Source organism: Genypterus blacodes, unplaced genomic scaffold (assembly GCF_046128005.1).
Source record: "Genypterus blacodes isolate CSIRO-AG114 ecotype Tasmania unplaced genomic scaffold, CSIRO-AGI_Gbla_v1 ptg000064l_1, whole genome shotgun sequence".
NCBI classification, from domain to species: Eukaryota; Metazoa; Chordata; class Actinopteri; order Ophidiiformes; family Ophidiidae; genus Genypterus; species Genypterus blacodes.
In genome coordinates, this window is record NW_027466876.1 from 334,939 (window position 1) to 361,459 (window position 26,521).

The window sequence follows — 26,521 nt, forward strand, 5'->3', positions numbered from 1 at the left end:
CCCCTAATCCAATCAGAGCATTACAGTGTTTGGAGAAACACTCACACACAACCAGACGATTGTCGCCATGTTTTGAGATTGGCCTAATTGGATGATTCACGCCAGCTCAGAGCGACGGTCTCAGTCTGCATCCACTCTGGACCCAAGACGAAAACTATGTCTGGTGATCTTTGTCCAGTCATATTCATGTTACATCTGTGAATACAACACAACAGGCCCTAAAATGTACATTTGAACTTGTCTTTCGAGGGAGAGCGTGGTTAACAGTTGTGATTGATTATTACATCTTTTCATTCCTGCATTTCATTCCTTTGTGAGGTGCCAAACATGCCATCCCACTCTCTATCCCTGCTTATCCTACTTAGGGTCACAGGTGGGGCTGGAATCTCTCCCAGCCGTCAAAGGGCGAGAGGCCGGGGGTGCGGGACAGGGTGTTAAACAGCTGGCTGAATACTTTTAACGCTGTTCTATCTCAGCTATCATCAGCATTTGTGACATAAGCCAAAGACACTCCTACTTACGCCCGCAATGTAATGAACATTTATGCTCCGTGACTCGGAATGCTGTGTGCGATGCCAGTTGACCAAGATAGGTCAATGCATTTTGATGCCCGTCCATTCCAGTATTGATGTCCTGCTTTGCTGTTCCTTATGTGGCCATAAGGAATGAGTGTGTGTGTTTGTGCATACGTGAATGAATGCAATCCTATTACAGCCGTCGCAGGGGCACCTAGGGTGAGGCCATCTTATCTCGCTGCAGATTAAACTGGCCCGGTGCCAGGGATACTCTGCCAAAGTATTTAAGTAACAATTATGCCACTTATGTTGTGACGTATGAGGTGAAGGCATGCTGTATTAATAGATTTAATTTGACATCTCTCAGTTGACCTACTGAATGAAAAGCAAATGGCAGTCAGTGTTGTACACAAGAACATGATTATGTTCATTGGCACAGATACACTGAGTCTTTCTCTCTGTCTTCATTTCCTCTTTGTCTCCTTTTGTTTATTGCTTTATAACATTTTTAACCATTGGAATGTATTGACTTGTTAGCCCTGTGCCTCTTGGGTTTGTCTTACATGTTGACATCAACAAGTCACAGACATAAAGGATAGAAATGAAGTTTTCAGGGCAGTTCAGTATCTATGAGTTTGACTAACTGGATGCATCTCCATTGTCAGAGTCAAATGAGGACATATTCCTATAATATTACACACACACACTGGCACACACACACACACGCACATGCACACAGACAATCTTCATGTCCTCCATGCATGCAACCAAATCAATATCTCTGTTTGATGAGAAGAAGGGGGCACAAAACATGTTATAGTGTGTCAGTGTGTGTGTGTGTGTGTGTGTGTGTGTGTGTGTGTGTGTGTGTGTGTGTGTGTGCGCGTGTCAATGTAAAAGACAATGTGTGTTTTATTAACCTACCTGGTTAAAATGAACTATTTAAAAGAGCATCACTTAGCTTGCATATATAGATTGCATACACAGTATAAACAGTGTGCACGTGTTAGACTATACTCTGTACACACCCACATAAAAAAAGTGTAAAACTCTATATATTGTGTGTAAAATATAATGATAATAATAATATAGCAATACACAAACAGTCCACACAGTGCACACACACGCACACACACACACACCATGAATTTCCACAGTGATATTTTCTAAGAGATAGTTGCGCTCACGCATTCCTGCACAGACTGCTCGAGCGCGCGCGTGTGGACGTGCACCTTGGCACCTCTCGAGGAAACAAAGAAGACGTGGACGAGGCTGTTTTGATCCAGTGAAGGAGGAGGAGGAAGAGGAGGAAGAGGACGGAGATGAGGGAGGAGGGGGCAAAGCATCACTTACAGGATAGAGAACCATCTACGATTGCTCCCCCTTATGTGTGGCTAATAGATGGCATGACGTCATGCTGGACGAACGGGGGCAGGCTCCATGAAGGGGGCGCGGCCTGTGCGCCTTGACAGTCGTGATTGACAACGTGCCTCGCAAGATTAAAGGGACAAGCCGGAAAAAGCAACAAGAGGAGATTTAATAGTGTTTCGTAAAGTTTAAATAAGAGTAAAACCCTCCTCTGGGTAATTAATAATGTGGAGTGTGTGCTTTAAACACAAAAAAGAAAAATAACCTAAATATTATTAATAATTGTAAATAAAAATCCTAAAATCCCCCGCAGTTTGCGATTGAAATTCATCTCATTCCTTATTAATAAACTTATAAACAGTTCTGCGGGGACTTTACTTGGATTACAGAGGCAATTACAGCTATTTAAAACTCAAAATAGTCTGTAAATGTTATTATTATAACACAATTAGCAGCCTGCAATGTTACGGACTGCAACAGGTTTCAATCTGGACGCACAAAATAAACAAATACTTCTTACATAACACTCTTTGACTTTCACATTATTATCCCTCCACAAACACCTCACACTCCATCCGAAGGTGTTTTTATGTCGCTGTTATGACACATGTCCCTCTCGACTTGTGTTCCTCTTCACCCAACATGTCGGGACGTGTTCTTCTCCTCTTCTGCTTGTCCCACATGCTGCTCAGACCAAGCAAGCAAGCAAGTAAGCAAGCAAGCAAGCAGCAGCACCGCCTCGTATACAGGGGCTCTGCAGTGTCTCTTTAAAAGGCGATCCCATGCGCAGGATCCAGGGGGGTTGGCCCTTGATCGACTTGCATGCGTGTCTGTGTATGTATGTGTGTATGCGTGAGTGTGTATGTATGTGTGTGTGTGTAGCAGCACTGTGGAGAGCAAAATCGAGACACAGTAGTAACCCAGAGAGTGAGGTGGCAGTCTTAGTCCACATCGACACTGACTTTCCCCCCGCATACATCCCCATCTGTCCATTACGCAGAGCGCACTTGAGGAGCGAAAACGAGGGAAAGAGGGGCGAGATGGCATCTGGAAGTGGACAGCGTGGACACTCCGGGATCTAAGTCTGCTTCTTCTTCTTCTTCGTTTTGGGCATTCCGAGTGACAGGCTGTAACACGGTATTTCCTTTTAAAGTCTTCAGTCAAAAGCATTGATCTCCTACGAGGTGGATTGAGTTTGCTTTTGCACCCAGGACGCGTTTGTGTTCGAAATCTGCTTTATTAACGTGCAAGTAGTGTCTTTGAACGGATTTACTCGTTATTATTTTAAGAGGTATTTAACTGTAACTACGTAGATTACAGTCTATCTATATAATATTGTGTTTTGGGGGTTGTTTAACTTGAATCTAACCGAGTGTGTTGCTTATATTCCAATGTCTTCCACAGAGTTAATAACCAACTTGTTCTTGGCCCCTTCGGGACTTTGCTGGTGTGGAATATCAACAAAGGACGGGAGCGCGCATTCATGGGACGCGACTTTGACAGCTCTCCATTCCTTGTCTTATAACTTTTATCACCTGGAAGCGGGGGGGACGGAGATTGTAACCGGAGGAGCAGACATGGCCGAGGCTCCGCTCTCCGACCCGGTCCCGAATCTGGACGTGGCCATCGACCCCGATTTCGAGCCCCAAAAGCGGCCCCGATCTTGCACCTGGCCGCTGCCACGACCAGACTCAAACGCGGTGAAACCAGAGAGCCACGACACCGATATTATACCAGAGGAAGAGGACGATGATGAGGATAATGCTACACCGACGGCCATCGGTGTTAATGGCTCTGGAGTGGCGGTAGAGGACCAGAGCAGCAACAGCCCCGCGGCCGACGGAGCGCTCTCTTCTCCCGGCCAGGACAGCGGCGGGTCCCCGCTCTCCGCGCACTCTCCGACGGCCACCTCAGGCGCGCTGACCCCCGGCGGTCCGACGACACAACAGACCCCGAGAAAGGCGTCATCTCGCCGCAACGCCTGGGGGAATCTCTCCTACGCCGACCTGATCACCAAAGCCATCGAGAGCTCACCGGACAAGAGATTGACTCTGTCTCAAATTTATGACTGGATGGTGAGATCCATCCCTTATTTCAAAGACAAAGGCGACAGCAACAGCTCGGCAGGATGGAAGGTAAGAGTCTTGTCAGCAAAGTCCCTCACCCCCCCCCCCCCCCCCCCCCCCAACACACACACACGCACACACCCCAGCCCCCCTCCTTCCTCCATCAAAACAAAAACAAAAAAGCATGTGGCTTGTAAATCCCTGACACACACACACACACACACACACACACACACACACACACACACACACACCCACATACCATTTAATGGCAACACACAGGTCTCTTTTACAGGTTTTACTTGGAATGTCTGGCACTAATCATACCCAATTTAGCCTCAGTGTAATTTTGCTTAGTGGTTTATCTTTTATATATTTTTTCACATTCTCATTGCAATTACTTATCAATGGAAAACACCCAGAGAACATATGGAATGAATAACCGTTAACAATCACACCAGGGGAGCTTGCGAGACCATTAATCCTTCTAAGCAGCCTGGATTTGGTGATCCACACACCGAGTCTAATTATCTATCAATTTGACTAAAAGATGATTAGACCAATTCTGAGTAATGTGGCACACACATGTTGTGATGGTTCGGGAGAATTAAGGTGAAATCCTATTAGATGGCCATTTCTGTTTGACACTCTACCCCTATATGACTGTGTGTGTGTGTATGTGTGTGTGTGTGTGTGTGTGTGTGTGTCTTTGAGCCGCTGATGAGTTATGAGTAATATTGCTCCGAGGCTACAGCCAGTCACATGGTTGGAATTAAAGCAAACAGAAACGTTGTAACCGGTTTGTCTGGAAACACAGTAGCCTGTTTTGAGTGACGCAATACCATTTAAGAGCTCAGGCATTGATACAGTTACATAAGGACGTTTACTGAAGAGCAGATAATCCATGTATGGGACAGATTAAACAATATACCAAAAATGGATTGAACAATTGTAATCAGCGACAACTCATGATGCCGTTTGTAAAGTTGTCTCTTCCTATAAGTGGGTTTATTGTATTGTGTTCCGATGGTTTTGTGGTGTGATTTGCATGTATATTTAGAAGTAAAATTTCTTAAGCATTGCTATAACAACACTTCACATGGCTTTGTTTGCTATTTGTTATGTAAACCTTGGCAGGGATTGGTCCGTCACCTGGGTCAGGTTGGCTACTGCTAAGGTTGTTGATCCTGCCATGGGGGAATTACATAACTACTGGGATGGAGTGAGTGTGTATGGGTCATCTGGACACTTTCAATGTTCATGCAGTATATGGGACCTAGCAGAAACAAGGTGGGGATGGGGGGTGCAGAAGGTCAGAGAGCAGAGATTGCCCCATGGGTCACGGAGCCTATAGGCCATATTCTGTAAGAGCGTCTCAAGTTAGGATATGTGATATCAGCAAAGGGGGAGGCTGCATGTATCCCCACCGACTCAAGGCCGAGTTCACTGTCACTATGTGGGGCTGTTAGTCCTGGAATTTCGGGCATGGGGGCAAGGCTATTGGGGCTATAGTGTTACACGGTGTCCGTCAATAAATCTCATGGCTTTGGCTCACAACCTAAAGCCTTTTATAGTTTCTTCCGAGAGTGTTTTCATTGCTGATACCAGTTGTTCTTTTTAGGAACAGACATATAATCACATTCACATAATCCAACATGAACCAGATGAACATATTAGTTTGTTTGGGGTTTATGGATCCGTACAAGTTGAACAAAATGACACCCTCTGCATTAAAACCCAAGCATGTGACAGGTTACAGTTAGTAGTTAAGAACCTGAAAGCAAAGATGGAGAGCCTCGGAGGGCTACGGGAATGTTTTTCAATCTGCCCATTCTCAATTTCACTCTCACAGGGTCTTAGGTTTCACCTCTACACAGCACGAGCTTGAACACCTACAGATTGATGCAGCCAGTGCACCTTTGTAGAGCAGATTTGCCGAACAAATCCCGCTAATCCCTCTGGGTTTCTCTCCTAGGTTCCCACTGATGTCATTGCGCTTCATATCTTCGTCAGTTAAAAATTAACGCTGGCAAAAGTAGGTTAAGACGGCCAAGCATAACACTGGAAAACCTTTTATCACCTTAGATGGTCTTTAACCAAGAGAGTCCACTCCATTGGCTTTTATTGGAAGCACATACAGTCATTTCTTTTGTCTTACACAGGAAACTTTCAGCTTCACACCAGTCCCATTTTCAAGTAATAGTCTACATTTATGATATTTAATTGTCTTTTCTTTAAGGCCTTTTACAATCAAAATCATTACGGAGGCTGTAAGAGTTCATCAGCTCAGCTTTCAGAGCAGTCAGCCCTTTTTGGGGCCATAAATCATACCAGTCTGCGACGGGAAGGTCTGATCCTAGAGGGACATGTCTGATCCAGAGCTGTTGAAATGTTTGGAGGGGGAGTGACAGGCAAGACCTTAAAATAGCACCTGAAAACACATATGTAACACTTTCTGTGTGAGTGTGTGGGCACACGTGGCTGTGTGTGTGTGTGTGTTTGTGTGTGTGTGTGTTTGTGTGTGTGTGTGTGTGTGCCTTTCAACTTGTGTCTTTTTCTTTGCATAAGAGAAAGAGAAGGTGTGCTTGTGTATTTTCTATAAATCAGCATGAGTGTCTATGTATGTGTGTGTGTGTGTGTGTGTGTGTGTGTTTCGGTGTTTCGGTGAACTTTGCACTCTGATGTTACTTAACCAGCCTGTAACAGTCTCCGTTTTCCCACCAGCTGCCCAGGACAAAGTTATGTCACAGCCGCCCCCTTCACATAATCATACAGATGGGTGACAAATTAAAGGAAAAGCCAATGTAAAGTGTTTAAATAAGAAAACTTGAGGTCATCAGAACAGCTTCAATACACTTTGGCATAAGTGTGACAAGTCTGCTGGTGTATTTTATTAGATACTCTCCCATAAGTGTTCAGTTGGGTGTAGATCTGATGACTATGAAAGCCACAGCAAACGATTTTTATCATATTCATACTCGCCAAACCATTCCATGTGATATTGAGGTGAAGACAAGCTAGATGGGTGTGTGTTTCCAAAAATCGCCATACATTCCCGCGCAGACGGACATGTACAGACATATACAGTGCATATGCCCGGTCATGTTCAGGCTTATCACTCGGGTTACTTGTCTGTCTGTGACTCTCTGCCGTTTATTCATGCAGAGGTCTGAATAGGACAATTGGTTGATCTCATTTAGAATTCATTCCCTTATGTTCATCTGCACCACATTGTGTAGGACCCCCAGGGTTGCAGCCGCTAGTGTTCATTATTGACACAGTGTTGCTGGTTAACGGTGCAGGACATTACTCTTAGTGTCCTCGTGGAGCTGATGGTCTCTGGCTATTTGTAGATACTTCATGTTCAGCTCAAACCACCGACACTCCACTCACCAGCACAGCATGACCGCAGGAGTTAAACACACTTTCACTCATGCGAACTGTCACACCAAAAAGAGACTTCCCTCACAGACGTGCACACACACACACACACACACACACACTCACGCACACAACTCCCCCCATCTGACATTTGTCTGGAGGCGTATGGAAAACAGCCCCTCACAAGGCAGCGAGTCACACTAATTATCATTTTAATGGGCTGGCATGCTGAATGTGTTGATTCTTTAAGGCCAAAATTATTTATTGCACCTATCAGACAAGGAGGGGTTGACATTTTCATTGGCTGTCACACTGGAGTCCCATTGGAGGGGATTTAAACTTGCATCAGACCTCAGATGCTCTCTGAGGTGACCATGGAAGGAAAGTCTCATAACACTGCAGAAAATACCAAGAAAGATTAGCAAGGAAACTGGCTGTGTGTGGGTGTGTGTGTGTGTGTGTGTGTGTGTGTGTGTGTGTGTGTGTGTGTGTGTGTGTGTACGTGCACACACTCAGGTACTCAGAGCACAATCAGGAGGCCTCTCAGATAGATCTGGCACCACGCCAAGCTGGAGGAACTGAAGCAAAAAGCCAATAAAAGGAGGGGAGGGGTGTGAAGACAGTTGAGGGAGAAGGGGAGATTGGGGTTTGGAGGGGAAGGGGGGTGGAGTAAATTAACAAGCTTTCCTCCAAATTGGTGTATTACAACTGCCCTCTGGCAGTGATTACCAATGGAGAGGTGGCTGGTGTGTGAGGGTTATGGGAACCCACCAGTTAAAGCCACACCCCTAACCCCAGCATGGAGGAGCACCCCCAGGCTCTGTTCTAGTTCCATTTGCAATCAGTGGAGAAGTTTTTTTTGGAGGGGGTTCAAAAGTACTGTCTGTTCTCTGTGGCATTTTTTCTGAAACCATTATGTCTCTGTCTTTTCTTCTTCTCTCTCATATTTACATAACAGATGTAAGTATTTAAATTGAACATTTCTTTTATCACAATTTGAGATGTGAGAAACACTTCATATAGACAATATATAACAGTGGTTACACATGACTGGAACATAAATGATTATAAAAAACTTACGGTCTGACATTTTACATGATTATTAATTTCTGAAAAGAGCCAAATTTACTGTATGGACTGATGAATTTAAATTGTACCTTATATTATAATTAATTAGGTATTGAATTAAATGAGAGATACTGCAATACGAGACAATAGAAGTGGATCAACAAAAACCTGTAAAAGTAATGTAATTTGATTTTTCTTTGCATATTTTCCAGCACACACCATTATAATATATGTATGATATATAACTATTTTATATTTTGTAGATGTGTGTGTGTGTGTGTGTGTGTGTGTGACTCTCTCTCTCCTCGGTTCAAATGGCTGGCAAAAGACTTGACTAGAAAAAGCAAATGATGGTGTTTTCCTCCTGGTTATTCTCTGTCCTCACCATCGCGGCCATGTCACACTCTGTACCATCTCTTTTTTTGCTCAGAGACGCTTCTCAATTATTCAATGCACCCGGGATGAATTCAGATCAGTGTATTAATTTTTAAGAGCCCGTTCTTGGCCAAAGCCTCTTTCAAACGTCACATCTCTCCGGGCTTCTTTTCATCACTCTAACTCACTCTTCTTTCTTTCTTTCTTTTCGTCTCATGCCATCACCTCATTATTTTCAATGCCAGCTCCCTCATTTGTCTGGATGTAAAACACTGTGGTGAGCAAAAAACAAGTCGCCCCCCCCTCCCCTGCTGTAACTTCTCCTCTGAAGCACCAAATGCGTTTTCGTAGCCATCGTCAGCCACATTTGCAGCAACCAGAGACTTGTTGGCCACGTTGTTGTTGTTGTTATTGTGGAAATGAATAGTCTCCAAAAAACCACTGTGTGGCCGAGCTTTGTTGGGTTGTTTGCAGAAATCACATAGGTTTAGGCAGAGGTTAAACATGACTTTCAAACTGCTCTGTTTGATGCTGAGGTTTGGGCAGACTGGTCACTGGGTTTATGTGTTGTGTGTATTTGTGCGATAGTATGAGTTTAACAGACGTACACACATTGAGGGAAAGAGAGACCGACTGTTTGCGGAAGCCTAGGCCTTCATGATATCCTATTCCTATGATTTTTTTTCCTATGTAATGTGATCAAGAAAGAAGTTAGTCAATTGTAGACTTAGGTTTCCATCATTCATCATATATTTATTGCTTATTTTGAGTGTGAACAGGTGAGGAAGCGTGTGATTGCAGTGATGCAGAGATTGCTTACTCTGATTATAAGACAAAATGGTTTGTTTGCTTTGGTAAATTGATTTGAAATTACCAAATCTAAATCTGTTACTCTGAGTATGCAAACATTGATTTATTCCCGTTTAAAATCTGACTGTCCTGTTTACATGTTTTCTTGATGTATTCAAAGCAGGGACTCAAAATTTGGAACAGAATTAGGAGCTAATTTTCGCAGGACTCTCTATGATGCTGGTTAGGAACAATGTGGTTCTTTCAGCGAGCTCCTTCCTCACAATCCCGCCGTGCCTCAAGAACCACGAAGATGAAAAAAACCCAAATTAAATCACGAAGAACACGATCATGTGACATCTACAGTGTGAGAGCTGTGCCAAAGCTTCACCATCTCCCTGCAAAAACAGCAACAGCCGCAGAGGAAAGAGTTTAGTCTTCAATCAATCCTGCTTTTGCTTTGATTGAATACTTTGGGAAGAGGTTATTATTTTTGGGGGTAAGTGGACTCGCAGGTTCCACTCAGCAGTTCCTTAGCCGTCGAGAGAGAGACAAAAAGAGTAGCAGCTCTGGAAGCTCAATGGGTCCAGTGGCCTTGGTGCAAAACAAAGGAAAGTTCACGAGTTGCTGGAAACATTTCCTGTGGTGCAAAAGCCACTTTAGTCACCGTCCTTCAGTCAGATTGCCGAGTTCATACTTCAGTCAGCATACGTCAGCAAGAATCTACAGGGAAATATCACATTTTAATTAACACTCAGTTTACTAATACACACTGAGGATGAGGATGTGCCAGTAATGAAACATGTAATAAATTGTTAAAAGTCTTTAAAATATGTCATAGCACAACACAGCAGCTCCTTATGGGACAGAAGGGAAGTGCAGTCACCTATTGTCCTTCTGAATTGACCTTGTTCAAGTCACAGCATGTCTACTGGCCAAACATATGCTGTTCTGTAGTTGACTTTGACCTTTGACCTCGCGGGAGAATGGCTGGGGGAATCAATTGTCGCAACCAGGATCAATATATTGATAGCAGTAGACACATTAGAGTTGTAAGTAGAGAATAGGTGCATGCATAAACGTGAAACAGACGTGTTTGTGGAGTAAACGTTGCTCTGTTATAAAAGTTACACCGTGTTTACGTTTGTTTATATTCACTGAATCTAAAGTGGCTTTACTCAGTATTGCTTTGCTGCTTTAGCTGCGGCATCGTCATTACACGTACACCCACGTGCACTTGAGCAAAACCTAGAACTTAGGAAAGGAGCATTGTGTGTAAACCTGCACTCTGACCTCTCTGAGGAAATACACACCATATGTTTAAGTCTCATACGTTCCCCTAAAGTTCCTGCTCTTATCCTCCCGGCTCGGACACAAACACTCGCTGTGGGCCTTTTAAACCCTCGGCTGGATGTGATCTTAAACTTGACTCGTCAGCTTTTGACAGCAATGCATACGTGAATATTGATACCCTACAGATCTACAGTCTGGATACAGTAATGGAAGTGGTTTGTCTATATAACAGGAAACGAGCAGTGCAGCACAAGAAGTCTCTCTTGGTAGGAAAAGATTAATTTTAGAACTGTAGAATACACTGAGCTACAGTTAATGACTACCTAACTGGCTGCAATGCCCTCGGTGTGTGTGTGTGTGTGTGTGTGTGTGTGTGTGTGTGTGTGTGTGTGTGTGTGTGTGTGTGTGTGTGTGTGTGTGTGTGGATGCATACTTGTTTGCTCCATAGCAACTGATAACTTGTCAAGCAGGTGGGGGACGCATCACAGTTTGGGCGACAGCTGATAACAGATTGACCCAATGACTGCATTTCACCTCCCCCTTTCTGTCCACACACACATACACACACACTCTCTGGGTCCGGCTGCACATACCTCCCAATCTGCCCTTACTTCTCAGTTTCTCCGATAACCACATTGCTGAAGTGGGCCCCTTGCCTCACTCCCTCCTCCTATGTAATCTACCCTACTACACACACACACACACACACACACACACTGTACCACCACCACGTACACACAACCTCTGTCCTCATTTAACCAAACATTAACATTTTAATAATTGTGTGTTGGTTGAGGTGAAAGAGTATCTCCAAACCTGTTTGCGCCTGATTTGAAGTTATCTTCTCCGTATTTGGCTCGTCAGTCCGAGTTGAGGCTTTTAAACTTTAATTTGTTTTCTTCTGTGCTGTCTCTTTCAATTACGCCACTCCACCTATCCTGTATCGCCGAGTTTGCAAAGGACTGAGGCTGAGCTACTGTTCCTGATTAACATTTAATCCGCTACAATAAAGCTTTCTGTGTCAGGAAAGCAGAGGTGGAGTGTGGGTGATGTGGTGCTGACATATCATGGAGGAATAATGACTTTCAGATGTTTCTCTGCGTTGCTCTCACTCACTCCTATAAACCAAGATTATCTGCTTTTCCAACCGCGTACCCCCCCACCATACACCCACGCACACACACACCCACACACCCACACACATAACTTCTCTCATGCGCATGTTTTAATGTTACTTATTGAGTATATATTGGCAAAACTCTCTCTCTCTCTCTCTCTCTCTCTCTCTCTCTCTCTCTCTCTCTCTCCCCCCCTCCATCCATCCATCCATCCATAGTCCGACTACTTACCAAGGTTTAGTCCAGAGTGATGACAACAGATTAAACCAGGATTATATTAGATTAGGTATTTTGGAAGCCGCAGCCTGAGCTAAATTGGGCAAACCCATCTTTGTGTTTCTGTGTGTGTATGTATGTACAAACATGTCACCTGTGAGTGAGTCACTTGTCATGCTGAGTCATTGTGATTATCTCTCAGTGTTGTGTCATGTACGGTTTCAGTGTTTAGGCGAGTGAGGTATTGTTGGCTCATAGATATCCATAACCACAGTTGAAACACTCAAATGTATTACAACATTAAACATGAAACCAAATCTCATTCGCACTCCTGCACGCTATGGATCAACAATGTAAAGTGTGATTTGATTTTGGTGGCATGTTAACACTCCTAGAATACCACGTCTGACACTTTGAATTTGATGCATGCTGCATTCGAGTGGTATTGGAAATAAGACAATCCTTATTTTACATTGTAGAAAATGCAATGAAACAGCTTATTGAGTCGTATGTAAGAGTTGTACAGATTCTTGATTACACTTGAGTTTACCAGTTGCGATGTATAAAACGTGACACACAATGTAATTCTGTTCTATGTTACAGAAATACATGTTATATCACAATGTTTAATGACTAACTCTTCAGCTTCTTCACTGACATTCTCCAAGCTGTCAGACTCCCTCGACTGTGAGCAACTATGTCCCATCTTGCTCATATGACAGCATCTACATGCATCTGTGGGAAAGAGAGAAAACCTTTGTTGCTTGTCAACTTATTGCATTATTATTGATTTAATTACATTACATAGTTCATCATTTCACATTGCCTTCAGTTCTATTCATTCTGATTTGAGCTCTGTTGAGTCTTCCCAACATTTTGCCTGGTCTCCGTACAATTTTACATAGTCTGACAGGTTCTGACTGGAAGCTGTCCAAACGCGGAGACGGCACTCCCAGATTTGATAAGCAAAGACTGAGAGTGCCATCAACCTGCACGCCTGCCAGACACCTGTTCCGCCCTCAGGCTTTGTTTCGGTGCTCGCAGGACTCTCCTCTGTGATATTCTATAGGTCAGAGTTTGACATGCAAAGCGTGTCGGATTCTGGTATGAGTTACACAACTGTAGATGTGTTGCTCTTACGCACACTGGGCTCTTAATGTTCCACTTCCTCCATGCATCGTTAAGACAAGGGAATGATATCTTCTAATCTTTCTTGGCATCTGATAATAGTTCCCATAATGACCCTGTGACATTTTCTCTGCACTTTCCATCACGAAATATGTCCTCTCCATACCCTCACGTGTCTGGCCTTTCAAGGCTCTATGTTTGTGTGTAGCTGGTGGTTGTGAGTCCATTGTGTTCGCTGGCCTCAAGGTCCCACATGCCCTAAGCTCTTAGCACAAATCCCACTCTTCATGAAGTTACAACTGTGGCACTGGACTTCACTCTGTATGCGAGTGTGTGTGTGTGTGTGTCTGTGCGTGCGCGTGTGTGTATGTGGGAGGGCGGGTTACTCTGGGATGAAGGCAGGCCATTGTTGAGCTTGCTTTATCCACTGAACGCTGAAACAGAAAGGCAGGGCTGATGGTAGCAGCTGAGGTTACATCAAAGAGAGAGAGGGCAGGAGAGGAGAGAGAGAGAGAGTGTGTGTGTGTGTGTGTGTGTGTGTGTGTGTGTGTGTGTGTGTCTGTGTGTGTGTGTGTGTGTGTGTGTGTGTGTGTGTGTGTGTGTGTGTGTCTGTGTGTGTGTGTGTCTGTGTGTGTGTGTGTCTGTGTGTGTGTCTGTTCATTTCTATGTGCTCTGTGTGTAAATGTGGTTAAAGTGTTAAAGGGGTGCGCTGGAGCAAAGTCCTTTCTGCTTGACTTGTGCAATGTACATGTAATGAACACGGAGGAGGTACTGTAGTTTGCCAGTGTGCACGAGAGGAGCAGCCGCAGTCACATGCCAGCATGAAGAGAAAACACGCAGGGGGGTAGAGTTTCAGATACATCTTTATTTTCTCCAGTCATTGTTTAAAAGCTGGAGTTCATCAGCTTGGGCGCCCTGTGATTAAAACTGGTTCTGTGACGTATTGGGCCTTTAATATAAAGCCATCTACCTTCAGCTAAAGCAGAAAGGACATTTAAACACCCCTTAGAAGCAATTAATATAGAAATCTGATGCATTTTGGCTGTCACGTGGTGAAAAGCCTTCAAAACCTTTGAACTTAAATTATACTTATACATAATTATGCTGTTTGAGGAAGCAGGCATCCAAAAGTACTTGTGATGCTTCTCATCTATGGGTCATATCTCTTGCACTTAGAATGAGGAATAGAGTCCAGCCAACAACATTTTCTTGATATGATACTTTTCTTGATATTATTCTGTAATAGGGCCTTTTGGATTTTAGATATCATTATTATTAATAAAGCCTGTGCGGCTGCAGTCACAGTCTTTTCCATCTCTTTAATCATACAGTGTCTTCAACCATGGCAGTGGACCTTGTATCAATGAAAGAATGTCCAGTGATTTGGCTTGTAGCCTCTTGTCAATTGAGGATGAAAAGTAGGCCAAGTCGTAACTCAGATTAGGAGGTGGCCCTCATGTGTCACCCTGGATCTGAGGCCCTGGGCCTGGTTTCTTTTCATTGCCGTCCTCCTCTTGTCTTATCTGTTATTGTTTATGGGGCCTATAGGCAAACCTTTGTGTTTGCACACCTGGGTTTTATAAGAGAACATGCGGGGGGGGGAGTAAGGGAGGGGTGATAAGGGTCAGAGATATGCCTGCAGAGCACAGCAGATATGAGTCAGTCAAACGTGTATGCCCCCATGTGTCTGCTGACAGTGCACAAACGAAATCATTTGTTTTACAGAGGACAGACTCTAGAGCCCGGGGTTAACCTGAAGAGCTGACAGAAAACCTGCGTAAGTGAATTCAGCTGTTGTAAGGGTGAGGTTAAGACTGTGGACTTAGTGAAATTTGATTCCAGGATTGTGGGCAGGGGCCTATCTACCTTAAGCTGACAACGTGAAAGGTCAGAAGTGGTAACCCGTAGCCCCGTAACCCACAGAAAAAGCTTTTGTGTCACCTCTCACCCACAAAAGCAGAGTTTGTGCCAGACTCTTACAACATCCATCAGCATCTGGTGAGCTGAAAGCAGCAAAACTCCTCCACCATCTCCACCTCATATTCCACACTGGAGAAATTCAACATGCCGGTGTTGCATTTGATGCCTTGGTCTAAAACATGGATATGAAACCAAGGTTGCCGGGTCAAATCCTTGGACCAGCTGGGAAAACTGAATGAGTACTTTTCTTCCATCCGTCTCAACAGCTACTGTGGAGATGTCCTTGAACAAACCGCTGAAATCCCAAGGTGGTCAACCGTGAATGAAGCAAAGCATAATGAACAAAACTTGTAAACAGATGACACACACCTGCAAACTGTTCTGTGATTGTTCAGAATTGTTTGGGAATTTAACCCCTTACCTGAACAAAAACACAAACAACAGCAGTGTTTGTGCATAATTTCTTTGCTTGATATTCTCTGGTTGATTTACCAATGTTTGGTATATCAATAACACAATCAGTTTGAGTGAGTATCATGGCTATGTCTTGAAAACTGACACGTCCATAAGAGGCGAGGTGCTCTGATGGAGGCATACAACCACATGTTCACCTCTTTACCATTGCGGTGTTCACACATGCCCAAACAAACCGATCTAGGAAACGCTCCTAGTTTCGGAATAAGCGCCCCATACGAGCTAGGAATAAATACAGCCTTAATGTTTTGTGAAGAAGCTAGTAACTAGAACCTAATTTAACCTGTAACTTTAATGGAATAAGATGAATTTATATTGTTATACAGTTTTCTTCAATGCTTAATTCTAATTGGTCAATTATTTTCTTGATAATGGCCTCGAAACTTGATAACGGTTCAGGCAACTCGTGTCTTCCCAGCTGTTTCACAGAGTCATGACCAGCATTCCTAGCTAGCTACAAACTAGCATTGTCTTCTGTTCTTTACAAGAATGCGGGTCAGGTTTTCTAAAGCAACAAGACAACAACAACAACATCAACACACTGAAATACAGTACGTCCCATTCACTGTGTCACATTTCACAATGAAGTGAAATGTCAAATTGAATGAACTCTTAACTAGAATGCTACTCTCTTGCTAGCTAACAGGTCTCTGCTTCCATTGTTGACGTAGCAATTACTAAGACATTCAATTTAAAATGTAAACACTGTGTGAAGGATTGATTTATTTGGTAGCCGTATGATTAGAAGGTTAACGTACTGTCAGTGGGTGATCATTGTGGAATAAGTCAGGATTTGCTGTAAATCATCATTAGAATATTGCAATTTCAGTGTCTTGTACAGACATACATCAGTTTGTCTTCTTGTAAACATACAGATTGAGGAGACAATGCTTTGAGAATAAGAGCATGCACACTCCCTCTCACTCTCTTTCTGTCTTTATCCTTCTCTCTCTCTCTCTCTCCCTCTCTCTGTGTCTTTGCTTATCTTTGTTCTTCTGTCTCTCTGCCTCTCTGACCACGCGCCATGCTGTTTTCCATCTGATGCGGATAGATGGGCAGAGAGAATGCCCAGTAGTGTGTGTGTGTGTATGTGTGTGTGTGTTTGTGTGTGTGTGTGTCTGGGTCTGTGTGGTTCATTGCTTATGGGGGCATGAAATCGCTCCAAAGCCTCAAGGCACATTGGGCACGGCTCTATCCAGACACACAGACTTCACTCAGCCCTCTGTCTTCGCCCTGTGTGGCCACGTGTTTGTCTCTTAAGCTTTGTCTGTGCATGGATGTGTGATTCCTCTCTACTTGTAGCTCATCCCTCTGTTCCCACGGCGACCTTCATCCCAACCAGCAAGCCATCTGTCCATCAATCATTCAGTCCCTTGGTGCTGCTGAAGAGAGTAACTGATATCCAGAGACACTGACCTCAAGACCTCCAGGGTCTCAAAATGGCTCCACAGCAAGGACAGAATGCTGCACAGGCGTATATGTAAACACACACACTCTTGGAGGGAAATGAGCACCAACATACATGTAACCATATGTAACGTGCTACAAGTAGGAATACACATCCAGTATGCTTCTATGTAGGAGACATTCTTGAATGGATGTTTCTTATTTCCATGCTTAGCTCCAGGCATTTTAATGTTGAGGGGCCCAGATAGTGAAGGCTTTGTGTTCCCTATGAATATACGCATGTGTGTGACCATGAGTGTGTGTGTGTGTGTGTGTGTGTGTACTGTATTCAGAGGGGGCTGGGCTAACACAGGGGAAAGCCCTGACCTCAGCTGCACATTTGTACATTTTCCCCCAGAGAGATCCTCACTTTGCCCTGCACAGCCAACTTTGGAGCCTCCTTTCTTCTTGGGCGGGAGCCTCCCGGTCATGGTAACGTGGGAGGACTTAAAGTAAAGAGGCAGAGAGAGAAAAAGTGGGCCTCTTGCCTTCTGCTTTTCTCCTCCTCCTCCATCTCCTGTCATTCCCACACCATATTGTTGGGGGATGGGTACATACAGTGTCGGAGCTCATGTGACCTGACCAGAGAGTCGGGTAAGAGCAGAAAGCTGGACTGTCCCTCAATACTACTGTTTATACTCACTTTTCACTATAGCGTACACTCAATATGCTCTAACACAAATAAGAACGCAGCGTATAGGCGACATACCTTCCATTTCTGGGCCCACACTCTCTGAATGTAGTATATTCAGTGTATTTGTTGATACAGTTTGTCCCGCAGAGTGATGTGATGTCATGACAATAGCTGTTGAATTTAGATGTTTTCATTGTGTAACGCGTATACCAAGACCGAAAGACTGAGCGCTCTATCTCAATTTCAATGGCTTTCCCTTTGTGTCAGCCTCCTCCTCCTCTTCCTCCTCCTCTTAAAATCAGTTCTTCCTTTTTTGAGTGCGTGCACACACAAATCGATGGGGAAAATGCATCTTATTGTTGCCTTGACGAAAAGTTGAGATTTTGAGGAGGTTTGTCCTTAAAAGTAAAGATACGATGAAGCTACATACATAAACAGGAGTCTGCTGTTCTGCGTTGATACATAACACATGATGTAATCACAGTATGAAGCAGTGTACTCCTATTAAGGCAGTTACATGCATTGATAATCAGAATACAATTTAGCCTTGTGCGGTGTTTCCTTTCATTTAGTATGAAGAAAACCCAGGCCTTTAAACTTCCTGGGATTACGTGATCAAAGAGCCTGGAGAGTGCAATCTCTTGCTCCGGTGCCTTCTTAAGCATGGCTCACAGCTCCAACCTGAAGAAAAGCGTGTCCCGCTGTGACCTCCCTCCTCGTCCTCATGGTCACAGCGCTCCGTAATGTTCAGACTGGAGGGTCACCGGCTCTCCACCCCTCTCACTTTGGCCGTATAATTATCCCCATCCCCTCACTCTGGAGAGAGCTTTGCAGGTTGAGTGCTGCTGGGTGTTTTTTTTTTTTTTTATGTTTCAAGTAGACGGGTCAATATTGGTCAGGAATCCATTTTCATATGAGCACTTGAGTCAAAGTGTGCATTATTCATGAAGACCCATCACTTCTCATAGGCTCAACTGTCCACTGGTAAAGAGGAGGGGGACCTTGTATATGGACCACCAGAGTGAACCAGTCCAGTCCTTTGCTGACCACTGTATCCTCAGGGAATGGATTCTTGATTATCACCATGCAGTGACATCACCGTGCGGTTCAAAGGCTTTTAGTCTGATTAATGTACAGTGTGTGTACATGTGTGTGTGTGTGATGCCAGGATGTGTAGATGACAAGGCCACACTGAGATCTGATATTTATGAGTGCTTCTGCTTCTGAACATACACTGGGCTTGAGGTTCATGCATCTGTGCGCATGTAATGATGTGTTTTTCTCGCTGCGCACACAATGATACAAATCCTATCTCGTCCCTGGACACAGTGTTATAGCCCTTTGTCTTCCCTCTCGTTCCCATAATCCATCATTTCCAGTTTGTTGGCTCAGTTGTGGGTGATGTATAAGCCTCCGTGTCTTTAAATATGGGTTAGTGTGCCTCACACTCCCTCTCTCCAGCTCCCCACTGCTCCCTCCTTTTCCTTTAGTTTGCTTTTCTTGGCTTTTTATTGTCTTGCTTTTGTGACTTGTTTTCCTTCGTTTTGCCACCACAGCAAAACGGCGGCACGGTAAAATAGAATGGAATAGAATGAAAGAGACCATTGCATTACAGTGTGTCTATGTTTGTTGCCTGCAAGTTGAACTTTCCATCCCACCTCCTTCCAATGATGCCCACATTCACTCTGTGGTGGTCACACACTGGCATAGCTATAGTATTTCCAGGTGGTGTCTGTGTGTGTGTGTGTGTGTGTGTGTGTGTGTGTGTGTGTAGAGAACGAGAGAGTGTGACTTGCGGAAGAGTTGCACACAGTGGGAAAGCTTTTGAAACAAACAGCACTGGGCATCGACACAGAACTTTTCAGCAAATGTTCAAAACATTTAAAGAGCTGATGCACAAGTGAAAGGCGCGCAAATGGAACCAGGGGTTATAATATCTATTCAGCCGAGCTGGACTTCGAGTCAAAGCATGAATATGGCTGAAGCCTAGACTGATGAGGTGATATGGGGACAGCAGCAATGAATTCAGTTTGATTAGTTGATATTTTTGGAGGCTCCTAATGGTGTTAATGCACATTTGCACAGCGGAGAGATGGAGATCAGACTTCTCAGGTCCAGAAAAGGCAAAACCCAGGCCAGGAAAGGAACAAGGGCACATACAGGGCACTAATCCACTCTTTAGCATTAGGTAGTATTAGCCTTCATCTGCCTGCACGGCCATAAATAAGCATTTATTTTTGTTTGTTTATTTCCATTGAATCTGTCATTTCCTCTTCCTCAGCCTCCCTCTGTCTCACTCTCTATTCTGTCCTTTCCTTCCTTTTGCTCATTTGCTGCGACTCGCTCTGTCTCTCTCATTCTCTCTGGCCTTGTATGATTACTGAAAACTGTATGGAGACAGTGCAAGAGCGCCACGGCGAGAGGCCCACGCCATTGGCTGCCTGGCACTCCACCCCCACCTGTGATTGGTCGCGGAACTTCCGTAGGATTCAATCAGCTGGGTGGAAGTGTATGTAGGTCAGTGTGTAGGGATGTGTGTGTGTCTCTCTCTCGCTCCCTCTCTCTCTCTCTTTCTTGTTTCCCCTCCTCCACTACCTCGCTGTAGCGAACCGGCTGTTGTGTTAATTGGCTGTGTTCCAACTTTCAAACCCAGGGAGACTTGAGGAAAGAGAGGAAAGAGGGAATAAAGCAGGGGGGGTTAAAAGAGGAAGGGAAGTTGAAGAGGGGATGGGTAAGGAGGAGGTGGCGGGCAGAAGGAGGTGGGGGAAGGGAAAGATTTTACATGGGGTGCCCTATTGCACTCAGCAGTGCAATAGTACAGTGGGTTAGTGAGTCAAACACTGATCGCTCCTGGCGTGAAACAGCACAGAGTGTTTGTTTTCTCTCGGTTTGACTGAGAGAAAAGAGAGGGAAAGCAAATGAGACATAAAGGGGGGAAAGGAGAAAGAGGGGGGAAAGCGTTGATTGGGGAGGAAAGCGTTGTTGATGGTACGAGGTTCGCTCGGTCTTCAGCCAGAATTAGACTGAGGTGTGTTTGGTTGTCTAATCTGCTGAGTTGGGACTTTTGTGGGCCCAGTAAACCCGTTTAAAACCACTCAGACGCACAGCGGCACTGCGACAGCTTTTTAAAAAATGACTTTCACACCGCAGGAACTTAACAGAGGTTCAGAAACCGCTGGGTGGAACTTACAAGACTGATTGCTGCCGATTGGCCGGAACGAATAGAAACAACAACAAATGGGGTTTCAAGAGGAAATAGAAAATAGAAGTAACATGTTGCTTATTTGAATATCTACCGGACTTCAAATTATCTTCAATTGATTTATTTGTACTTGGCTCTGGCATCACGGGTGGCTGCTGTACCTCCATAAGCTCCAGTGGAGTATCGAGCCATTATTACTCATAAATAGCGCTTCACAGCCGGAATCAAAGGGGCGGAAGTCTGCTAAACTGCGCCGGGGGTTTGCTGCTAGAAATAGAGACACAAACGCACAAGACACCGAAGGAAACATTTGGTGGTGACAAAGTTCAGGGACAGGACAATTAAATAATACATAAACATCTGATACGTTCATGCTTGAATCATCTCAGGAACATCATCAGTCCGTCCATCCGTCTAATTTCCTTAATCTTTGCGCTGCTTGAGTTACAATTTGCATGTGTGAGTTGAGCGCACAGAAGTAGAAGAACAAAGTTTCTTTCTTAGCTGTGAGTTGTTGTCGGTGCAAATGGAAGTATCCTGCCTGAGGAGAAACCTGCGTGGAGATGCTGGGCTCAGCTACACCAGTGAATAATTCACACTAACCCAAATTCCTCTACAGTGTTCTATCTGCACCCGAAATCATTACCACACACACACGAATACACAAGCTCGAGCCCTCCCCCCATAAGTGGTGGTCCCTAGGCGTTGCCCATAGTCGTCTAACCCAGACAAGGAGACTGTGAAAAGCAGACAAAATAAAGTCGTGTACACTTCATTTTACTACTCCCTCTGCACTCATGTCTGTCTGCGTACTTCACATTAAAAGCACCTCGCAGCAGTGTGTGTTCTCTGCAGCACTCCCTCTCCATATCTGCACATCTCATGTTCACACACACACCCACCCTTCCTTTTAATGGGGAAACCGTCGCTTGGTACAGTAGCTCACGCCACTTGTCGTGGGTTAAAGTGGAGCTCCACCCAAAGGAAACACGGGTTGTTCTTGCCTGTCTGGTTTTCTCTGTTTCCTCTATTTTCTGTCTTGCCTTTTTTCTCCTCACCCTGCCTTCACTTTGAACTCGTTAGACACACACCAACACACACGTACACACACACACACACACACACACTGCGTGAATTTAGCCTGATTTCACCCTCTCTTACTCCGCCAGCCAGTGACCCACTTAGTGTGGAATCGTGCAGCAGACAGACGGCAGGCTTTTTATTGCAAGGCACTCTGGGAAAACCAAGCTAGAAACAACAAAGGATACATAAGGATACAAGCTCACACACACACACACACACACACGCACACGCACGCACACACACATACAGTATATATTTATACTGGACAAGCTTAGTCAGTGTCTGCTCATGCAGACAGTGGAGAGTTCAATCCGGCCACTGATAGTCAGACTGGTTCATCCAGTGATGTCATCACTTCTCACATTCCCGGATACACACAGTCACATTTGCTTGACTGTATTAGCGAGGACCTTCAGTTGGCTCATTTCACCTGCTCACACTTCTTTCCTAAAGTACAGTATCATCATCCTAATTTTGATATTTACCTTAAAGTCAAGACACCAACTCATATGAACCTCAATCCTATCATGCTGATCTAATCTGGGCTCTAAGTGCAGACGCTGACACTAACTAACCCCTCACCTGAACTCAAATAGCCCCTCGCTAGAAGTGAGCAGCGGAGGATTTTCCACGTCTTGCTGAGGTTGGCACACTGAAACTAGACACACTCACACACACTTATGAAAGCTTGTCCTTCCATATAGAGGTTGGTCACACCTTGAAACTTAAACACAGGGTGTGATCGTTATATAACACGGTGAGAAATTACATAGGACACACCATGAACACACATATGGCACATATGGCACACACAGACCTTCTTCAGCTTTCTCTTCCCCCTTCGACTCTTGTGACCGAGCGAGCGGCGCGTTGACGACTAACACCACTTCCCTTTTCCTCTGGTTATTTCCGTCAGTTTGAGGCCGGTGGCTGCTGACGGCACGTGCCACACGGCTGCACGAGGTCAGTGTGTGAGTTCAAAGGGATAAAAGTCACATTTACACTTACAGACGACTCACACACTCACAAACTTTGACATCGCCCCCGCTTTTAGTTTTAGAGGCGAGTGTATTCAGTGTTCCTCCTTATCACCACGTACTTCATCCCTCTCTCCACCTGTTTCCCTCTGTCTCCTCCCTCCTTCCTTTCCATCCCTTGTGCGCTCAGTGTTGCAGTCCATGTGAAATCGTTGCGTGACTGGCATTCACGAGCGAGCCTTTCATTACCTTGTGTGCTCGAGTCAAAGCGCTGTCAGTCAGCTTTGAGATGAGGGTTTTCAGACGAACCCTTCATGAAAGGCACACACACACACACACACTCACGCTGAGGTCAGTGTGTGAGCATGTGTGTGTTCATTTGTGAGTATTTTTTAGCATGTGGGAGCTGTGGTATTGAGCCCACCATAAGAAAGAGGCCCAGCTGGCTGAAAAGCTTGTCAGTGCTCTCTTTCTCTCCTCTGGTTTTTCTCTCCTCCTCCACTCCTGCTTTCTTCTTTTCTTTTCGCCTCTCGGGTTTACAAGGCCTTCGCACACAAGCTCCAAAGGATTACCAGACACACCCCTTTCAGGAGCACTGAGCCCTGCAGCTCCTCAGTCACCTCGCCATGTGAAAGTGAGCGTTTGACTGAGGAGACCACTCGGGATCTCACACTCTCTACCCACTCGCCGGCTCCCAGAAAAGAGAGTGGAGGAGGAGAAAAACCGAGCTGGAAAGAGGAGAAGGGAGGAGGGGGGGGGGGGGGGGAGAGGCGGATTGAGTGATTGCTGCTCACCGACACAGAGAGAAAGAGCCAGAGAGAGCAGTTTGGCCTGCAGCCAGCTAGTGCCACCACACAGCTTTTGTGCAGAGAGTTGACTTAGAAAAGACCTTTCAGAGAGAGAGGGAGAGAGAGAGAGAGAGAGAGAGAGAGAGAGAGGGGAAACCAAATATCTATCTATCTATCTATCTATCTATCTATCTATCTATCTATCTATCTATCAATCAACATTCTTTTACATATATTTTAACCAAGAATTCTCTGTTTTCGATTATTTTCTTTGACATTTTTAAGCAAATACCTAAACACACATTGTAGTCTGACTGGTTAGTATTGATATCTGGACTTGTTGATGTTGTGTAAATGAGTGAATTCATTTCCTAAGATTGCTGTCTTTGTTTTGGGACCATAGCAATGAATTTCCGCAAACAGCAGCGATGTGCTCAAGTTTTCTCCCCAGATTAATGTTTTCACTCGGTGTGCACAGTGGTGTTTGGAGTTCTGAATCCCAAGTTCGAGCCGTGGGTTGACGCTCGGGCAGGTGTTCAGGCATGTTGGTTATTTCCGTTTCTATAGAGTCAAAAGTCAAAAGTTGTAAGAAAAGAAAACATGTTAAAAAAAAGAATTCCTATGTCGCAAAAGTAAACAAACTGACGCAGAATACCGGATATGTGGATCCAGAAGCAGATCGGAATGTGGCTGCAAATCAAATCCCCTTTTCATTCACTTATCCAACCCATCTGTCCTTTGTTTTGTTTTTGTCGACGTTCACAAAGTGTGCAGTGTATTCGCTTTTTGTATTCTTTTTTTATGGCGAATGAATACCAAACATGATGAAAAAGCCGTAGCTGCGGTGTTCCAACCCTCCATCCTCCCTCCCTCCGTTATTGCCCTCCATCCCTTTCCTCTCTTGCTCCCCCCCCCCCCCCCAGAGTTCACATGAGGGTGGAAAAGGTCGCAGAGAAACCAAGCGAATGAAAACGCACATGCAGGCAATCACACTTTTCTCCGCTTGAGGTCAGAGGAAGTGCACCTATGTCACTCTGTCAGTTACTGTTAATTCTGGGTAATGCCATCAGCCACAGCTTAGATGAAGAGATTACCTGCTTCTGTCATTGGAATCTGTCACATGACCCACACACACACACACACACACACAAACACACGCGTCTAAGTAAGGAACCTTCTGCCCCAAACTTTAACCAGAAATCCAAACAAACCACCAAAACTTTGCACTAATTTTGGTGAGTAAACACGGGCTCACACCACACACGCGCACACACACACGCACACAGAGAACACAGAAGGAGTAGCTGTGTGGTTGCCAGCAGTCTATTAATAGCGTGGTAGTATAAATACAAAGTGCTGCGTGTGGGGAAAAGAAGGAGGGATGGCGAGGTGACGTGGTGGGGAGGGGACACTGCAATTCAATAGAGGCCACTGTTCACCTGACTCTGTGTGTGTGTGCATACTTGCGGACACACTACTTGGTGTAAGGGAATACCAACCCGGCAGTTGTAAGTGTGTTTGTGTGTGTGTGTATTGTCATGTATGACGTTGAGTACCACCAAGCTGTGCACGCCTCAGAAAGCGAGGACAAAGAGACGGATGAAGGAAAGGAGACGAGGGCCTCCTGTGTCCTCACTGAACCCTGTGGACCCGGGTAAACTGGGGCCCCCGATGCCAATACGCACATCCCCAAATAACACCGTATGGCAGGGGGTATTTAAGTTCATGCGGCCCCCACGTCTAAAATAAATACCAAGAGGCAATAATAATATACAGTCTGCTTGGATTCTCCCTAATGAAATTCCATCACCGTTACCATGGCGGTGAACTTCAAATTCAAGCAGCGAGGACAAGAAACGAAGCGAGGAAGTTTGGATTCAACTCGGCAATGGAAAAATCACGGAATCCCTCGTATTTGTTTTGCTTTCATAAAGAAAATGGGGTTTCCTAGAAAAGGTGGGGGGGGGGGGTTCCATTGTATCTTCGTTCTGCTTAATGAGTATGTGAGGAAGAAGAAGAAGAGAGTTTTGGGAATCCCATAGAACTGAGATGATTTGAAAGTCCTGCTCAGAAAACGTCTCAGTTCCCATTTTCCAAGGTCAGGCTTGATAGTTACAGTACAAAAAAAAGGCCTGTTTTCACTCAGTGTGTCTTTTTTTGCATAAGTTGCAGAAAAAATCCCTAAATAACACCAAGAATGTTGAAGTCTGTAAAACACGTCATAGTCAGCGTGTTTCATTTGACAGTCAAATAGTCTAGCGAGTGAAATAAGGTGAAAGTGGGATGAGTGACAGTCAGCAGAAAGAGAAGAGGTACGGCTCAAGGACAGCAGAGCGTGTTGGTTTGCGTTATGTGCTCCTCAGCACGTCGCTCCACCTCTGTGGTTTAGTATCTCAGTTTAGCGTTCCACTATCAGCACTGTCTCAGCCTTTTGAAGTCATTCACGTGAACACACACACACACACAAACACACACAGCTGAGTAAGTCGTATCCTGTGTGAAATTCAACTGCAAAACAAATGAAATCACCATTTGGTTTCAGTTCACTTTTAATCTCAAGGCGCTTTGTGACATCAATTGTGGATGTTCTGATAGTGTCTCTATCTGGATTTCTTTTGTGAATGAATGAATGTAACTAGGTGGATGACTTTAGCGGTGGAAAGATTGACAGGTCATGAAT

General features: G+C 44.7%; 1 protein-coding gene across 1 annotated transcript in view; it reads left to right on the forward strand.

Moving 5' to 3' along the window:
- The first annotated feature begins 2,470 nt into the window (after nt 1-2,470).
- Nucleotides 2,471-26,521, forward strand: part of foxo3b (forkhead box O3b) — a 42,522-nt gene continuing 18,471 nt past the window's right edge. The window contains exons 1-2 of the mRNA XM_076155089.1: nt 2,471-3,020; nt 3,288-4,018. Coding sequence (XP_076011204.1) covers nt 3,461-4,018 — 558 coding nt within the window. The 5' untranslated portion in view covers nt 2,471-3,020; nt 3,288-3,460. The remainder of the gene's footprint in view (nt 3,021-3,287; nt 4,019-26,521) is intronic.